General features: G+C 34.2%; 1 protein-coding gene across 1 annotated transcript in view; it reads left to right on the top strand.

The window, feature by feature from the left end:
• Positions 1-2,285: 2,285 nt before the first annotated feature.
• LOC107566843 (kinesin-like protein KIF21A) overlaps positions 2,286-17,505 on the top strand; it is a 58,921-nt gene continuing 43,701 nt past the window's right edge. The window contains exon 1 of the mRNA XM_016252401.1: positions 2,286-2,574. Coding sequence (XP_016107887.1) covers positions 2,531-2,574 — 44 coding nt within the window. The 5' untranslated portion in view covers positions 2,286-2,530. The remainder of the gene's footprint in view (positions 2,575-17,505) is intronic.

Raw genomic sequence — 17,505 nt, 5'->3', positions numbered from 1 at the left:
ATGTACAAACAACAAAATGACTGCATTTTAAGAAACTACTAGAGAACAAAATTAACTTTAACTTGTTTGTATACCTCCTTGCCCATATGCTAGCTTGTTTTTTTTTTATCCAATCTGAGTTTTTCGTTGTTTACATAGTTTAATTATATGAGTCTTGACTCTGTCAAGTATGTCAACAATCTGTACAACAAACTGTAATACAATCAGCCTGTAAATAAAATACAACCAAAAACATAGAAAGTTTATTATTTTTTTAAAATTTATCTATCTATCTATCTATCTATCTATCTATCTATCTATCTATCTGTCTATCTATCTGTCTGTCTGTCTGTCTGTCTGTCTGTCTACGTGCAGTACTGCGTGTGTCCAAAGGGAGGTGCTCGAGTATTCCAGAGGCTTTTGTTATGATCTTCAGATTAAAAGTGAATGAATGAATGAATGAATATATATAGTCAAATCAAAAATTAGTCAGACACCAGATATAATTTTTGATATTTTTTTACTAGTGGGTGCAGGACACTATAGTTCATTTATGTAAGTAAGGGTAGCAAAATAAAGTTAACTGACATATACTCAAAGATTAACTTTAACTTGTTTGTATACCTCCTTGCCCATATGCTAGCTTGTTTTTTTTTTATCCAATCTGAGTTTTTCGTTGTTTACATAGTTTAATTATATGAGTCTTGACTCTGTCAAGTATGTCAACAATCTGTACAACAAACTGTAATACAATCAGCCTGTAAATAAAATACAACCAAAAACATAGAAAGTTTATTATTTTTTTAAAATTTATCTATCTATCTATCTATCTATCTATCTATCTATCTATCTATCTGTCTATCTATCTGTCTGTCTGTCTGTCTGTCTGTCTGTCTACGTGCAGTACTGCGTGTGTCCAAAGGGAGGTGCTCGAGTATTCCAGAGGCTTTTGTTATGATCTTCAGATTAAAAGTGAATGAATGAATGAATGAATATATATAGTCAAATCAAAAATTAGTCAGACACCAGATATAATTTTTGATATTTTTTTACTAGTGGGTGCAGGACACTATAGTTCATTTATGTAAGTAAGGGTAGCAAAATAAAGTTAACTGACATATACTCAAAGATTCTTCATACAGTGGACTACCAGTGAAATTGATAAAGAAATTTGGGACCAAAAATTATTAATTATTAAGCCACTTTAACCTGACCATGTTTTGCTTAAGTGTTATCTGACATTGTCAAGATTAACCATTTTCTAAACTATAGCGAATAAACTATGATTATGTATGAAATGTTGAAGGTGTCTGAATACATTTTGGTTTGATTGTATATATATATATATATATATATATATATATATTTATAAAATCAGTGTTGGGGAAAGTTACTTTTAAAAGTAGTGCATTACAATATTGCGTTACGTCCTAAAAAAGTAACTAATTACATTACTTAGTTACTTTTTATTGAAAGTAATTTGTTACATTACTTTTGCGTTACTTTTTAAATCTGGGCTGGTCTTGCTTGTTTGCTTTTAATATAAAAAGTTCTATTTTTGGCAAATGTAAAAGCCCTTTCACACCAAAAGCCTCAAGCTGAAGGAAATGTAAATTCACGTCTGTACAGTAGAACACAGAAGAAGAAAGTTCAACACTTCAGCAATAAAAAAAGAAGAAAAAATCACTGAAGGTCAGTAGCAAATTGGTTAATAAAATGGGATTAAATACATAAAGGATATTTGCATTATTTAACATATTTAATTATTGCAGCTTTGAGTCATATTCTGAGTTGCTTTTAACTGTTTTTTATTCATTTTGAGGAAAACTAAATCAGATTTTTATTTTGTGAGTGAGTGAGTGAGTGAGATGCATTAATGCATGTTCACATTTATTCTAGAACTAAAGTAACATCTTACACCCGATTTCTCGCAACAAGGGGACAGGAGAGCTTTCAATCAATAAATGGGGAAAAAAAGTAACGGGCGTTACTTATTTGAAAAGGTAACTCAGATATTTTCTTGTGAATTAAAAAGTAATGCGTTACTTTACTAGTTACTAGAAAAAAAGTAATCTGATAACGTAACTCGCGTTACTTTTAATGCGTTACCCCCAACACTGTATATAACGTTTTATACATTGTTCTGGCTAATTTACATGTCCCACGCAACCCACCTATCCTGTCATTGTTTGTGGTTTTGGTGTAGAGAGGAGGGCGTGGTCTGGCGTGCAAGATGAGTGCGGGGCATGGTGATGTCATATTCAGGAGAGAGTCGCTCTTCAGGACAGAAGATGATTGTGTGTGTGTGTGTGTGTGTGTGTGTGAGCGCACTCACTCTCCATTCAGCTCATTAAACATGTAACGCGCTGCGCCGAACACCAGATGTTTTAGTTCATATTTGCATTATTTTCCTGTCACCCGTTTGGATCATTTAAGCTTTATAATGGCAGAATAGACCTCGGGAGGGACGATCTGTTTGTGTGTCTGCTTCTTAAGGCGATAAAGAAAAGGAAATTCAGCTATATATATCCCGTGTGTCCTGACCGGGAACATGTCTTCGGGACAAGATGAGAGCTCAGTGCGCGTGGCTGTCAGGTATAAGATTATACATTTATACATTTGATGTAGTATATAGAAGAGCCTATAAAGTCTCACTGATGCTCCGTATGGGTCCGCCTCTTATGTACCTGCTACAATGTTCACACCATCATCGGGGCTTTATGTTCTGCACGAGCTCATTGTGTTTACGTAAACGCCTAGTGTTTAATAAATATACGATTATATGCATGCATGCATGTGGCATTTCTTTTATTTTTACCCTATGTTTAATCCTAAATCAGGCTGTAGGGCGTTATTGTGTTGATAAACATGGTTCCCTGATGTAGAATTTAAACTGTTATTAATAAATTATCAACTGTTTTACAGTCATATAAGATTATATGGGTTATTGATTACATAGATTTTAGATATAGATTTTCTTTTATTTCTCCATCTGATCATGTCTGACTTCTATTGATTAAGAAGTGGGTCCAAACTGTTACTGTATGTTATGTTACAGTATGGCTAAGGCCTTATTGTGTTTATATTGTACTTGAAATGATTAATAGCTATGTAAATATAAGACTATCTAGTGTCTTTTTATTTGACTCTTTTGATTGTTATTAAACTGTCCCAGGTCATTATATCCATATACTTTATTATAGGCTTTAGGATGTCATTTTTATTGTCATCCAGTATATTTATTTGTTTCATTCTTGTGCACTAATTTGAATATATTGTGTACGAAGCCATGCACACATCTATTTAACTAATTTATCTTATTTTACTGACTTTTTTATGTTGTAGTTAGGCTTTATGGTCTTGTTGTGTTTATAAACATGGACTCTTTATGTCTTGATATAGAATATATCATTATACACTCGCATATAGCTTTTACTTTAAAAAATGTTCTATATGTTTTGTTGTTGTGATCAAAGTCACAAATGTGGGCCCAGGTTACTATATCTTATATTACAGTACGTCTGTAAGGCCTATTATGTTTATAATTAATAGGCATGTTTTATTGATATGCAAATCTGAGATTTTTTTTTCCTGAACACATTATTCCATTGAGGTCTCTTGAGCTGAAGTGGGGCTAGATCTGAAAATCGTATATTGTAGTCAAAGTTTAGGTCACATTTCTATTGCCAGTCAAACTCCTTATTTGCTTGGGCAAATGCCTTTGATTGTATGTTAAAGGTATAGTATAGTTAGAAAAGTTTTGTCATCATGTTCTCATCCATATATAATTTAAACCCTGTATATGTTTGTTTCTTCTGTGAAACAAAAGAAGAAATTTTCAGTAATGTTTTTGTACAGTGAAAGTCTATAATACTGTAGTTTGGACCCCATTGACTTCCATTTTATGGACAAATTGTAGTATCACTATTATATACTATTATAATGTTTAATGATATTTGAGTTAAGTAATAGTCTTTTGTAATAATATTAGTTTTTATTTTGAATATTTCTATTTACCTTTTATTTCAGTTTTATCTTTAGTAATTTTAGTACTTAAACCTATTTTAGTTGCCAATGCAACGTTTATTAAGTTTTTTTTATCTTATTTTGTTTCACATTTATTTTAATTAACTGAAACTATTTTAATAGTTTTAATGACCATTGATAACAATACTGATTCCTATGGAAGCCCGTTTCCACCACTGAATAAAACATTTTAAAAAGGTAATTGTGACTTTTTATCTCACAATTCTTTTTTTTCACAGAATTGTGAGATATAAACTCGCAATTGCGAGTTATAAAGTCATAATTGCGAGATATAAAGTCAGAATTCTGACTTTTTTTCTCAGAATTGTGATATAAACTAGCAATTGCGAGTTATAAAGTCAGAATTGCGAGATATAAAGTCAGAATTCTGACTTTGTTTCTCTGAATTGTGTGATATAAACTCACATTTTTTTCTCGCAATTCTGACTTTTTTTCTCACAATTGCGAGTTTATATCTCACAATTCTGACTTTTATATAAACTCGCAATTGAGAGTTAAAGTCCAATTTTGAGGGGGGGGGGGGGACTGATATGTTCGCAATTCTGAGAAAAAAAGTCAGAATTGCGAGTTTATATCTCGCAGTTGTGACTTTATTTCTCAGAATTGTGACTTTATGTCTCGCAATTGCGACTTTATATCACGCAATTCTGACTTTATTTCTCAGAATTGCAAGTTTATATCGCACAATTATGACTTTTTAACTCACAATTGCGAGTTTATATCAAGCAGTTCTGAGAAAAAAAGTCAAAATTGCAAGTTTGTATCATGCAATTCTGAGAAAAAAAGTCAGAATTGTGAGATAAAAAGTCGCAATTACCTCTTTTATTTTTATTCAGTGGCGGAAACGGGCTTCCATAGATTCCACCCAAGAAAGAATGAAGGTGAGTAAAGGATGACAGAATGAGTGAACTGTCCCTTTAAGTAGTCAGTGCAGTTAAAGTCTGTGTGGGATAATATCTTGAAAATGGTATTATCTTCTTCATTAAACACACCCTTTTGTGACCAAATTGAAAGGACATACCGAATGCTTCTTTTTTTGTGGTTGGAAAAGGCTCAGTTGAAAAACAGAGGCTGTCTGTACGCTCATGTTACATTGTTCTGGCCTCAAGAGCTCTGGTTACTGGAGCTGACAGACTTTGACCTGCAGCTCAGTTTGCTCAGCATTTAGGCTTGATGTCATTTACTCCACCTCTCTTTATTCTTCTGTCAAATTTCTATGAAGGCATCGTGTTTGCGTATGAAAGCCTGTCAGAGAGAAAACGTTATATGTGCTAAAACAGGTGCTGGATCCACATGGAAATGGTTTCGTTGACCTGGACAATCTGAGAATTGATTTGTTTGACTTTTATTGATGAAAGAGGAAGGAAGTGTATTGTTTTGTTTACAGTAAATGTGAATGGTACTGTGTTTTAAAATAGTCACAGATCTGATCTTGAGTGTTTTATCTTGGTAGGCATTTGAACAATCCAGTTCAGATCACATGAGTTTGTTAATCTGTCAAACTGAGTTAAACAAACAGGTCCCACTTGCAACCATGTTTTTTTTTTTTTGACATTTATCATGGCCATGTATCTTGGTCGATGTATTGCAAACATGCAGACCCGTTGCTTGGGGGCCATAGAGTTTTCTTTAGGTGTCTGCAACATTAAACTGAATTTGTTATTATTCAAATTTACTAGCTATAAACATGTCAGCATTTTAGCTAACTTAGGGTGACCATACGTGCCATTTTCCCAGGACGCGTCCTGACCAGGATTTCTATATTGCCTAACATATCTAGGTTTTGGCTTTGTTTGTGTGTGTAGACCGATCGGTGTATGACATCAAAATACCTCGAGAGCATTTTGAAAGCATAAGGAACCATCTGTATGGTATTTTGATGTCATACACCGATCGGTCTGCACACACAAACAAAGCCAAAACCTAGATATTTTAGGCAATATAGAAATCCTGGCCAGGATGCGTCCTGGGAAAATGGCACGTATGGTCACCCTACTGTAATATGTGATATACTATAGCGCCCCTTGTGGCAAAGCTGAGTTTGCAACACATACAGCGTTTTGAATTACTTAACACGTTTCAGGACACAATGTGTGAAATCGAACTGCCGTAATTAGAAGTGTGCTTGCGTGGAGTATGTTCAGGCCTTAAGAAGTTGCTTGTGTTGACATAAGCCTCATTTCCAGTTTCTTACAATATCACACTCACCACAAAAGCCCAAAGGTTCAGCCTGCAGATATCACAGTGTTTGTTCAAGCTTGTACTATATCTCGGAATTGCTTTGAAAAATGTCTTTAGACTGTGTATCAGTGGCTTTCCTCTCCATGGGGAACGACATCAATGTTTTGGTGGCTGGCTTAGCATCATAAAAACAGTAGCAGTCTTTAAATCCTTTTGAAGTGAAATGAAGTAACGGTCAAAGGCCCTTAGATTTAAACTTTCAGTTAATGGAAGACAATCCATCATTTGTCTTTGTTTGTGAGTCCAAAGTCATGGCAACTGTTTAATTATCATTACGTCAATGACAGTATCTCTTGTTTGTAAAACCACATCTGATGAGGCCCGAAGTTGTGTGTTTTTACTGGCTAGAAAGACATGTGATTTGGTAACCTTAGTCATTTTTTGTTTTTCCAGGCTACGGTTGGTTGTTGATATAGTACCAGTCTCTACCTGTTACACTGTTGCTTTCTAAAACACTTCATTTATCTTGAGTTCAGAGACTCCTGGATTCATTCATCTGTTGTTATCCTAATTTGACGTTGAATAGATTTGATGCTGCCCATTGGGAACATCTTTAATCAAGGGCCATTTATGGTTGTGGATATGTCAGCATGTTTATGCTGAATATGTTCAATCCATATCTATAAATTACATATATGAATATATGAATATATGATTTATTTATAAAGTTTTAGCCGTTTGTGTACTTGTCAGGTCAGTGCACTTTCCACTTACTTACTAAATGACACATCAGTTTTGCAATTGACATACGAATCTATGTGTGGAACAGAGAGCACATTCAGAAAGCTTCACTGAGATGAGCCTTCTCCTGTATGATGCTGTTTTAGTGCCACATTGAAAAAGCTAAAATGAGAATAAACATAACATTATGAAAATAAAGTTGTATTGTTAGAAGAATAATGCCCGAAAATTAGGAGACTGAAGTAATTTTATATCGTCAATAAAGTACTTAGAAATTAAACAACATACAGTGTTATGAGAAAAAGAATGATTAACACTATAGGAATAGGATTTATTCTCATACTGCAATTCTACACGTTCATCCTTGTAATTTTGAGCTTGTTCTTAAACTATTAAAGGTTATATCTCATCATAGTACAAGCTTATGCTTGATACTTCATGACGTTACTCTGAATTTATACTCATTAAAGACCTATAATGACATCATCAAAACATTAAAACTTTATTCTTTTAATGCTGTGACTTCATTCTTAAAGAGGTGTTTTTTTTTCTTTTACATGGCACTAAACACTTGTCATACTTCTGTGATACAGCTGAAAGTATTTGACGACATGTTTGTAAGGGCTTTACATAGGTTTTGAGCAGTTATGTAAGATTCCACCACTGGTATATTCAATACCACCGGTCACAGCATTAATATTTTAAGCCCCTGGTCTTAACAACGGGCTGCTTTGTCATTGTCGAATTACTCTCTGAGTTTGTCGAATTGGTCTGAGGTTTACGTTGCAGATGAATGTATCTCTGTTTGGTTATGGCACGTGTAGCTTATCACTTATTTGACCTATTTTCATATTATTTTTAGTCTGTAAGATAGTGTGGCAAACATCTGTTATGGAGCAACTGAATCAGAAACTTTCCTTTGGTTAAAATGTCACTGTACCATAGTCATGAGATGTAAAACAGCCAGTTTGGCTGCCTTCTGCCTTCTGCACAAGGTCATAAGTAAAACAGCAAAGCAGCTTAGAATATTAAGCATTTGAAAGTGTATATCATGATATCAATGTATATTCATGATATTCATAATATGTATAAAACAGTCTAAAATTGAAACTGAATTGAAAAAAAGTCTCAAATGCTCACTATATATATATATATATATATATATATATATATATTATTTATTTATTTTTTTTAAATGTAATTTATTCCTGTGCCATTACTCCAACTTTCAACGTCATATGATCCTTAAGAAATCATTCTAATATGCTGATTTGGTGCTCGGTTATATCAGTATTATTGGTTCTTGTTATTATCATTATTGAAAACAATTTTGCTGCTTATTTCTCTCTTTTTTTGTTTTAATTTTACATACACCAAACTCTTCAATGGCAGTGTTTCATAGTTTCCAAAAAAAATATTAAGCATCACAACATTGATATAATAAAAAGTGTTTCTTGAGCACCAAATCAGCATATCTGAATGTTTTCTGAAGGATCATGTGAGTAATGATGCTGAAAATTGAATTTTGCATCACAGGAATAAAAGTGATATATATATATATAAGCAGTCATTTTAAACTGTAATACTGTTTCACACAATATTACAGTTTTTAACTGTATTTATCAAATAAATGCTGACCTTAACATTGATGACCTTGATGACCTTAATTATTCCAAACCTTTGACATAGTATGTATATGAAAGTAAAATTTCAATATGTACTGTGTATTTAACCTTTACATCCTTGTGGGTAGCCTGACTGGGTATAATAGTTCCAGATTTTCAGGGGGAAAAAATGGGTGAACTAGATTAAATCAAGAGCTCCACCTTCTGTTGGAACCCACTGAATTTTTTTTAAGTCTGCTCATGATTATTTATTAGCCAGCTGAGTAGAACCAACCCTACAAACCATCTGTCACGTGAATTGATGAGTTAGCAGACTCACGTGCACACTGGGTTTGGTGGTTGCGTATACAAAGATGATGGCATTAGTGAACGTCTTTAGATAGATGCTTTAATGTTTACTTAAAGGGATACTCCACCCCAAAATGAAAATTTTGTCATTAATCACTTACCCCCATGTCGTTCCAAACCCCTAAAAGCTTTGTTCGTCTTCGGAATCCAATTTAAGATATTTTGGATGAAAACCATCACTTACCTGACTGTCCCCTTGGCTGCCAAGTAAATTACACTGTCAAGGTCCAGAAAAGTATGAAAGACATCGTCAAAATAGTCCATCTGCCATCAGTGGTTCAACCGTAACGTTATGAAGCGACGAGAATACTTTTTGTACGCGAAGAAAACAAAAATAACAACTTTATTCAACAATTCGTCTCCTCTGTGTCTCTTCGCATCACTGTAGCGCCATTTTGGAGAATAACAACTGAACGCAAGCAGCGTATGATCTTCTGTGTCAGCCGCGCTGCACGGATGCGCTGTTTTCATTCAAATCAAAGCGTAAATACATGTAGAAAACATATCTTTGTGTCGCAGCTGACACAGAATAGCGTACGCTGCTTGCGTTCAGTTGTTATTCTCCAAAATGGCGCTACGGTGATGCGGAGAGATGAATTGTTGAATAAAGTCCTTATTTTAGTTTTCTTCGTGTACAAAAAGTATTCTCGTCACTTCATAAAGCTACGGTTGAACCACTGATGGCAGATGGACTATTTTGATGATGTCTTTCACACTTTTCTGGACCTTGACAGTGTAATTTACTTGGCAGCCAATGGGGCAGTCACAAGCCTCCCGGTTTTCATCCAAAATATCTTAAATTGTGTTCCGAAGACGAACGAAGCTTTTACGGGTTTGGAATGACATGGGGGTCAGTGATTAATGACAACATTTTTATTTTGGGGTGGAGTATCCCTTTAAGCATGAGAGGCATCTGTGCACGTTAAATGCCTTGTTGAAGAGTGAGACACAACAATTTCCACCACGGCTATTCTGAAAAGCCAAAGATATGTACAGTATATCTTTCTTCCGTCACTTGGTCCCTTATTTGGCTTTTTTCCCATCCCTCGGTTTCCCCACATACTGCATAACGTATCTAGTTTAAATAGAAAAGTGCTTTTATTTAGGCCCTACTCCATAGAGATATCTTGTGTTAGATAGCTTGTGGTTTGCTTTTAAAAATGTGCTACTACTAGGAAATCCATTCTGTTTTTTCCCACCACCAACATAATTGTAAAAACAACTAAACAGATAAATTTCCTAAGGAAAATGTCAAGGCTTAAACTGTGAATGACTTAGATGTCTTTAAAGAAAAAACATATTTTAGCATTCAAAAAACAGCACACAGAACTTGCACAATTGGTGGCTGACTAAATACTTTTTTTCCCCACTGTAAATATCTCAATTCCAAAAGCAACTGATTCTTTCCATGTATAATTGTTGATGTTTTGTGCCAATGAGCTCATGGGAGCAGACATATGTGGATGTTTTGGGTCCTTGTTTTCATTAGTTGTCATCTTTTTTGCTCCTGCTTGAGCCTTATAGGGCAGCAGTCGAACAACATCACAGTCACCTATGACCAGCTTCCTGTCCATAACCTCACATGTGTGCAGTGAGACCTGTGAGCAGGCAGTCAGCCAGTATGGACATTTCCTGAATGTGCAGGTCAAGCCAACTTAATTTGCACTTTCCAGATCGAGCACAGCTGATGCTGCAAAAATACTCCCCCATTTTTCAAATACACAAGAGACATACTCATCCTGACAGGATTTTAAAATATGTCAGAGTTTGAAACAATTTAAGCTTTATGTACAACATCTGTAAATGTACATGCAGAAGATAACCACAAAAAATAATTGTGATTTATTTGGTAGTTTTTAAAAGTTGTGTTGACCGTTATGCATTTAGAGTGGAAGTCTGGAATGATTTGTTTGGTTTTATTTTCTAGCAGTGCACATTAAACTTAAAATAATAATAATAAAACAAATCTAGATTAGTTCCAAATTAGCTTTGTAGTTAAAAAAATATATAATTAAAATATTTTTTCATACAAAAACAAGCAAGATAACAGGGTTGAATTGTGGATCTTGATGAGTAAAGTCGTTGCTATAATTTATTTAAATATCATTGCATCAGTTAATGATGTTTTTATTTTACTGTGGTACTTCATGTTGTTGAAAGTGCCCAAATAATTTATTGATGTTAATTTTCATGTCTATTTTATTTAGTTAGTTAGTTAGTTAGTATAGGCCAAGGGGAAATTTTTGCAGTAACAGGGCTGGCACAGATATAATTATTATTCTTTTTTTTTTTTATTAAAATTAGTTATTACCGTAATTGTACATTGCTGTGAATATATCGAATATATTGACTTGAATATCAATTCAATATATTATGTAAATATTTAACATAATTCTAGATTTTAATAGTTTGATACAGTGGAGAATGTCAAGATACAAGTTACAGACATTGTTTACTATAGCTATGTTTCATGCTAGGTTAAATTTAACAGGATATAATAGTTTATGTAACATATATAATAGTTCTCTTAATAAATAGATAGATAAGAAGATACTTCTTTTTTTAAGCAATATGAAGCCAATTTGTGACCTGTCTGTGGAAAGCTGCAACAGAACTAGTGAAAAGGGATGAAAACAGAGTGTTTTCTTTTTAGAACGGACTGGAAATTTGATGTCACGTGCTTGTTCTTCCTGTGGCATTACGTAAGAAATCAAGCTTGTTTGTACCTGTTTATTAGGTTATTTAAATGAAATCCTTAGTAAAACAGTATAGAAGCCCTGAAACTCAAAACTAATCAGTGCAAAGCCAACACTTTAATCAGGCTTTTAATCATGCAGGGCAATACAAGACAGATAATGTGATAGTTTTGTTGACTGTTCAAGGATGGCAAACAGAAAATTAAGGCGGGGAAATCCTCACATCCCATTTCTGTCTCATGTGCACTCGCTGTGGTCACTCATTTACCCAGGAATATTCTGCTTGGGTTACACAACCTTAGACAACCTTTCATTGAATGTTTGAAGAGTCAATGCATACACACTCACATATATACATATGCAAAGGTAATCGTGTAGTCTGATGTAGCCAGAGTTGGTTGAGAGTTCCGTTCTATGGTCTGGTTAGATGGATAAAGAAAAGGAACAAATATAGTTTTGTTCCCTGTGTCATTTACATTTCACCAGGTTAAAATCTAAAAGCTCAAGCTTTACGCTTGATTTATTTGTAACACATTAACCTCGAATTGTGATGTGAACCCCCTCACTTGATTGTGCACTATTTTGGAAAGGCTATTGCTTGGAAATGTTCTGTTGTTATAGGTCTAGCTGTATGATATATCATAAACAGAAGAATGTTCATTACCGCATGCTGCTATACATGTCATCCATCTCCATCTAGCCTAATCATTCTTTTTGTTTTCGCTCTTCTAATGGTTTTCAGCTTTCTCTTTCTGCAAATTGTATAGTTGTATGGTGTATAGCGATATGAGCCAGCACCCAAAATACTTTTAGAACACTCCAACGCAGCTTCCATTCTTTGCAAAAGATGAATAAAAAGGCACACAGGAAGCAAAAACCTTGGGAAAATGATATATGACCCGCCAAATCACAGAGATGCCGATTCGCATTAGGTCTGTCAAAAAAAAGTTAGAATTTTGAATATTCTTCAAATTTAAAATAAAAATCCACATTCGAATGCAAAAACAGTGCATTCGAATTTTAGGTGTGCGTCAGACAGCCTTATCAACGGTGCACGAGATGCGATGACGATGTAGATGTCACACTGCATTATAATATTTATGTCAGCCTATCCAGTTGAACCCACTAGATGCGGTGCTGCTGTGTTGTTCATTAAAAATATTGTGGAAAAAGAGAACATCAATGCAGAGAAGATCTTGTTTACGTTTTGTTTTGATTAAAACTAAAACTAAAACCATTTACACAGAACGCATATTTCACGCATTTTCTAGAGGGACATCTATCACTGCTGCACTCGCGTCTTGCACAAAAGAGCCGCATGTTTAGAAAGCCATGTAAAATTAATGCAAGTTTAACTTTGAAAAAACATATCTCGAGACTTTATGGCGGGGGGGGGGTTTCCCACCCCACTGCATCTCATGTTTTTAAATGAAAAATGTACTCTGTGTGATTGGCTTTCGGTCCTTTGTATTAAACTATGCATACATACATGATGCTGTTTTGTTTATAGTTGTTTAAACAACTTAATTAATTATAATTGTTTTATAAACATTCTTTTAAACATTATGCACTTTTTTCCACAGATAGTCATGTTATTTTATGCTTTGAATAAACGTGCTTTAGTAATAATTTGCTCGATGCGCCTTCTTGTGTCCTCAGGAGAGAAGCCAAAAGCTTTTCTTCACCCTAATATAATTCGAATTTTAATAATATTTAAGTACAAAATTCAAATTTACTTTTTCAGCCATTTTTTGACAGCCCTAATTCGCACAGGACCTCGGTGTTCGGCGAAATATGGTAGGTCGTTTGCGGGGGAATTTTTAATTTTTTAACAATTTGTACTTTTTTTTTTTTTTACAATTTACTGACATCGCCGATTTGCACGGGATTAAGATCACAGACAACCTCCGCAATTATTACAAATGACTGAATAAACGTGCTTTAGTAATAATTTGCTCGATGCGCCTTCTTGTGTCCTCAGGAGTGAAGCCAAAAGCTTTTCTTCACCCTAATATAATTCGAATTTTAATAATATTTAAGTACAAAATTCAAATTTACTTTTTCAGCCATTTTTTGACAGCCCTAATTCGCACAGGACCTCGGTGTTCGGCGAAATATGGTAGGTCGTTTGCGGGGGAATTTTTAATTTTTTAACAATTTGTTCTTTTTTTTTTTTTACAATTTACTGACATCGCCGATTTGCACGGGATTAAGATCACAGACAACCTCCGCAATTATTACAAATGACTAGAGGTCACCATGGTAATACTAATCCCATTCAAATAGGGCTTTACTGTAAATACTTGGCCAATGCATTGCAAGCCCAATAGAGTTACCTTCAAATGTCTATGCCATTAAATTGGTAAATTAATTCAGTTAGCTAGCTATAAACACACAGTAATGTCTGTTATAGCGCTCTATGTGGCAATTGTAAAAAAAAATATTTCTTTCCGGCATTACCAACAAATTTCAACGATTTGTTCAACTGTTTCCAGAGACCATAGTTCCAACAAGCATTCGCAAACGGCAAACTACAGCTCTTGACCTTTGGGTGGAAGTATAATTTCTTGTTAGGGAATGTGGTTTGAATGCCGGCTGTGTTACTACGGTTTCGAGAAACTGTCATAACTAGCTAATTAATTTATCCCGCGATACATTTAACTAGTAGTTAAGCAGTTACGTTGTTGTACAGAATACAGTAAGGTTCTTTCAAACCTGATCTTACTGGAATACTATTTTACAAGATGGCAATTTGAGATGAACAAATTGTACGAATTCATATGAATTAGCTAACAATTTGCCAAAATGTAAAATAGTTACAAAGTTCCATGAGATTGTGAGACTCTTTTACTAGATTTTAGTCAAAATCACTTGGTCTACCAGCCTTGTAAACATGATTCATGTTGTACTGTTTGTGGGCAGATATTTAGCTGTCAATTTTAGCCAGTTCTTAGCATTATTGTTTGTAATATGCATCACTTGGATCTGTGGGTGTGCCGTCAGAGGCTGTTCATCATGTTTATCAAAGCCATACAGGTTGGATAGATGAAAGTTATTATCTTAATTATAAGTGCCATTATAGTTTTTAAATATGGGTGTTGTAGATATCGCAAACATGTGATCTGTTAGCTAATTACTAGTATACTCAAAGGAATCCAAACCGATCAGTATGTTTATTAGTCATACTATCCAGAATCAATACAAAATGTGATATCAGGGTTAATCCATGTTCTTGTGTGTTGACACTATGAAACACATTTTTACTATTTTATTATAAACAAACAGTGGAACTTTAGAACATTAATTGTTAATCGATTGATTGATTGATTGATTGATTGTGAATTTTGATTGCAGTTTTCACATTTAATTTTCATTGAATCTGAGACAAACCAAGACAGTATTCAAAAGCATTCCACATAGTCTGAGATTTATTTTTATTTTATTTTTTACGGAGTGGTTATATATTACAATAATTAGTTAAAATAATGCATTTAATTAAATATATTTCATTCTGTAATTCCAAATCTTTCAGGAACTGATTTTCCAGTAGTTTGTGTAGGATTTTCCAATAGCCAATGTAAAAATCTCATTGCTGTAATTTTGGTTTTATGTTTAGGCACCAATTCATGATGAAGAAATACAAAAATCTCATGTTGAATTATGGTGTCTGGTATCTATTCTTTTCTCAAAAACAATCAATAAATCAGCTGTTAATGAGACTAGGAACTAAAATGTACCTATAATAGCACTCTACCAGGGTCATGCTTTTCCAGGGCAGGATGCATCAGCACTTAACCATCTGTCTCCATCTGCTTTATTGGAATTGCAAGCTTTTTTTTTTTTTTACATTGTTTATTTTGCCAGTTCTGCTTAGTTCATCTGAGACATTTTAAAGGTCAAATGATCCCATAGCAGACAAAATAGACTTTTGTGCTTCTGGGTAATGACTGTTGGACCTGTAGAACGTGGTCCAATCCACTTAAGCTACTGATCTTTTCCCTGGGAAAGAGGAGGCCGTGGAGATGTCTTTGTCACTGTAATCGCAGTAATGAGGCATGTGGGTTGAGGTTAACACGTTCAGTCAGAAGCTGAGCTTTATTTTATGCCTTGTGAACAATGTGTGACCCTCCCCATGCATCACATTAGATGATATAACAGCTTTCCTGAAAAAAAATCCATTGAACTTAACTCAACTTAAAGCTTAGAGAAGTTCTCAAATGCATCATAAAAAGTATTCCATATGAATCAAGTGGTTTAATCTAAGTCTTCTGAAAAGTCACGATTGTTTTATATAATGAAAAGATAGATTCACATATAAACAATGGAAGCTTAAAGCTTTGAATGTTAAATGTGCCAATTTGTGTTTCAAAGATAAATGAAAGTCTTGTGAGTTTTGATTAATGATTCTTTTAGTGCATTGAGCATTGATTATGTATTGAGAAAACCAGCTTTAGTACTGTGTGATTATGCTCTTATATTAGGGGTAGGAATCACCAGAGGGCCCACGATACGATATTATCACGATACTTGTGTCACGATACAATATTATTACGATTTAAATATATTGCAATATTCTGCGATATATTGCCATTTATTACCTTTTTCCAACTTCAAATTATGTCCCCAAACGAAAACTTTGGCAACATCTGTTTTAACTAAAAAAAAAAAAATTCTCAGTTTGTTTATCTCACTTCAGTTTTATTGTTGCAGGGCAAAATGGGATTGTCAAGCAGACAAACTGACCAACACTTTGATGAAAACCTGTCATAAATGTTGTATGCACCTGGCAAACTCAACTATTTGTATTACAGTCTAGTCTATTCCACCTTAATTAAATGTAAACAGGTATGCACTGCTGTGCTACTACAGGTATTTTGAACAATGCAACTTGAACTTGTACAAAAAAGTTGTGTAGTAGACCCTTCAGCAATTGGGGCATTTGAAAGTAAATTAATGTTAAATTTAAAATAAATAAAACATAGTCTTACATTAAAATAAAAATGTTACATTTAAATTAAACATGACATGTACTTTTAAAGTAAATAGTGTGCTACAACAGGTATACTATGCACTGCTGTGCTCTTAGCATATTTTACTTTTCATTATTTATTCCTGTGGCTCAGTGGTAGAGCATTGCGTTAGCAGCGCAAAAGTTCATGAGTTCGATTCACAGGGAACATGCATACTGGTAAAAGATGTATATCCTGAATGCACTGTAAGTGGCTTTTAAGCGTCTGCTAAATGCATAAATATGAATATTTTTAAATAAATATTTATTCCATGGTCTGTTGGAATTCTTGATTCTGATTGGCTGGCAGATATGCATTAAAACTGTTTAATGCACAGGTAGTTCCAAGTCAGTTTAATCACCGTTCTATATCAATGTGCCACTGCTTTAATTGACACACACAAACGCACACACACGTCATTCGCACAGAGAGAGAGAGAGATAGAGAGAGAGAGAGAGAGAGAGATCCCGCTGCGCACACAGAAACGTTCAGGAGTAGGCCAACATAAACTTGTCAACGCTGCCCCGCTACTTTTATTAATAAAATGGCTTAGATACTGGATCACTGCATTATATTCCTCCGCAACGAAGAGGTAAAATCTCTGTTTAAGTAACTAAACTCATTGTTTGTAGAGAGAGACGCACAGACGCAGGTAATTCACACACACAACTGTCATCTTTCTCTCTTTCTCTCGAACAAACGAACGATAATTAATTCAAATAAATTTTATAAATCTGTAATTCTGTAATTCCGTTACTGATAACTGTAAATAACCGTGATTTTTACCTTTTTACTCAATTTGTACTCAAATATTGCGCTGCAAAGAGCAATACCGTGCATTAAAGGGGTCATATGATGCGATTTCAAGTTTTCCTTTCT

The sequence above is a fragment of the Sinocyclocheilus grahami genome, unplaced genomic scaffold, assembly GCF_001515645.1.
Source record: "Sinocyclocheilus grahami isolate Dianchi unplaced genomic scaffold, SAMN03320097.WGS_v1.1 scaffold1104.1, whole genome shotgun sequence".
NCBI classification, from domain to species: domain Eukaryota; kingdom Metazoa; phylum Chordata; class Actinopteri; order Cypriniformes; family Cyprinidae; genus Sinocyclocheilus; species Sinocyclocheilus grahami.
The sequence above is the reverse complement of the archived record's forward strand: the minus strand, read 5'-3'. Positions and strand labels throughout refer to the sequence as shown.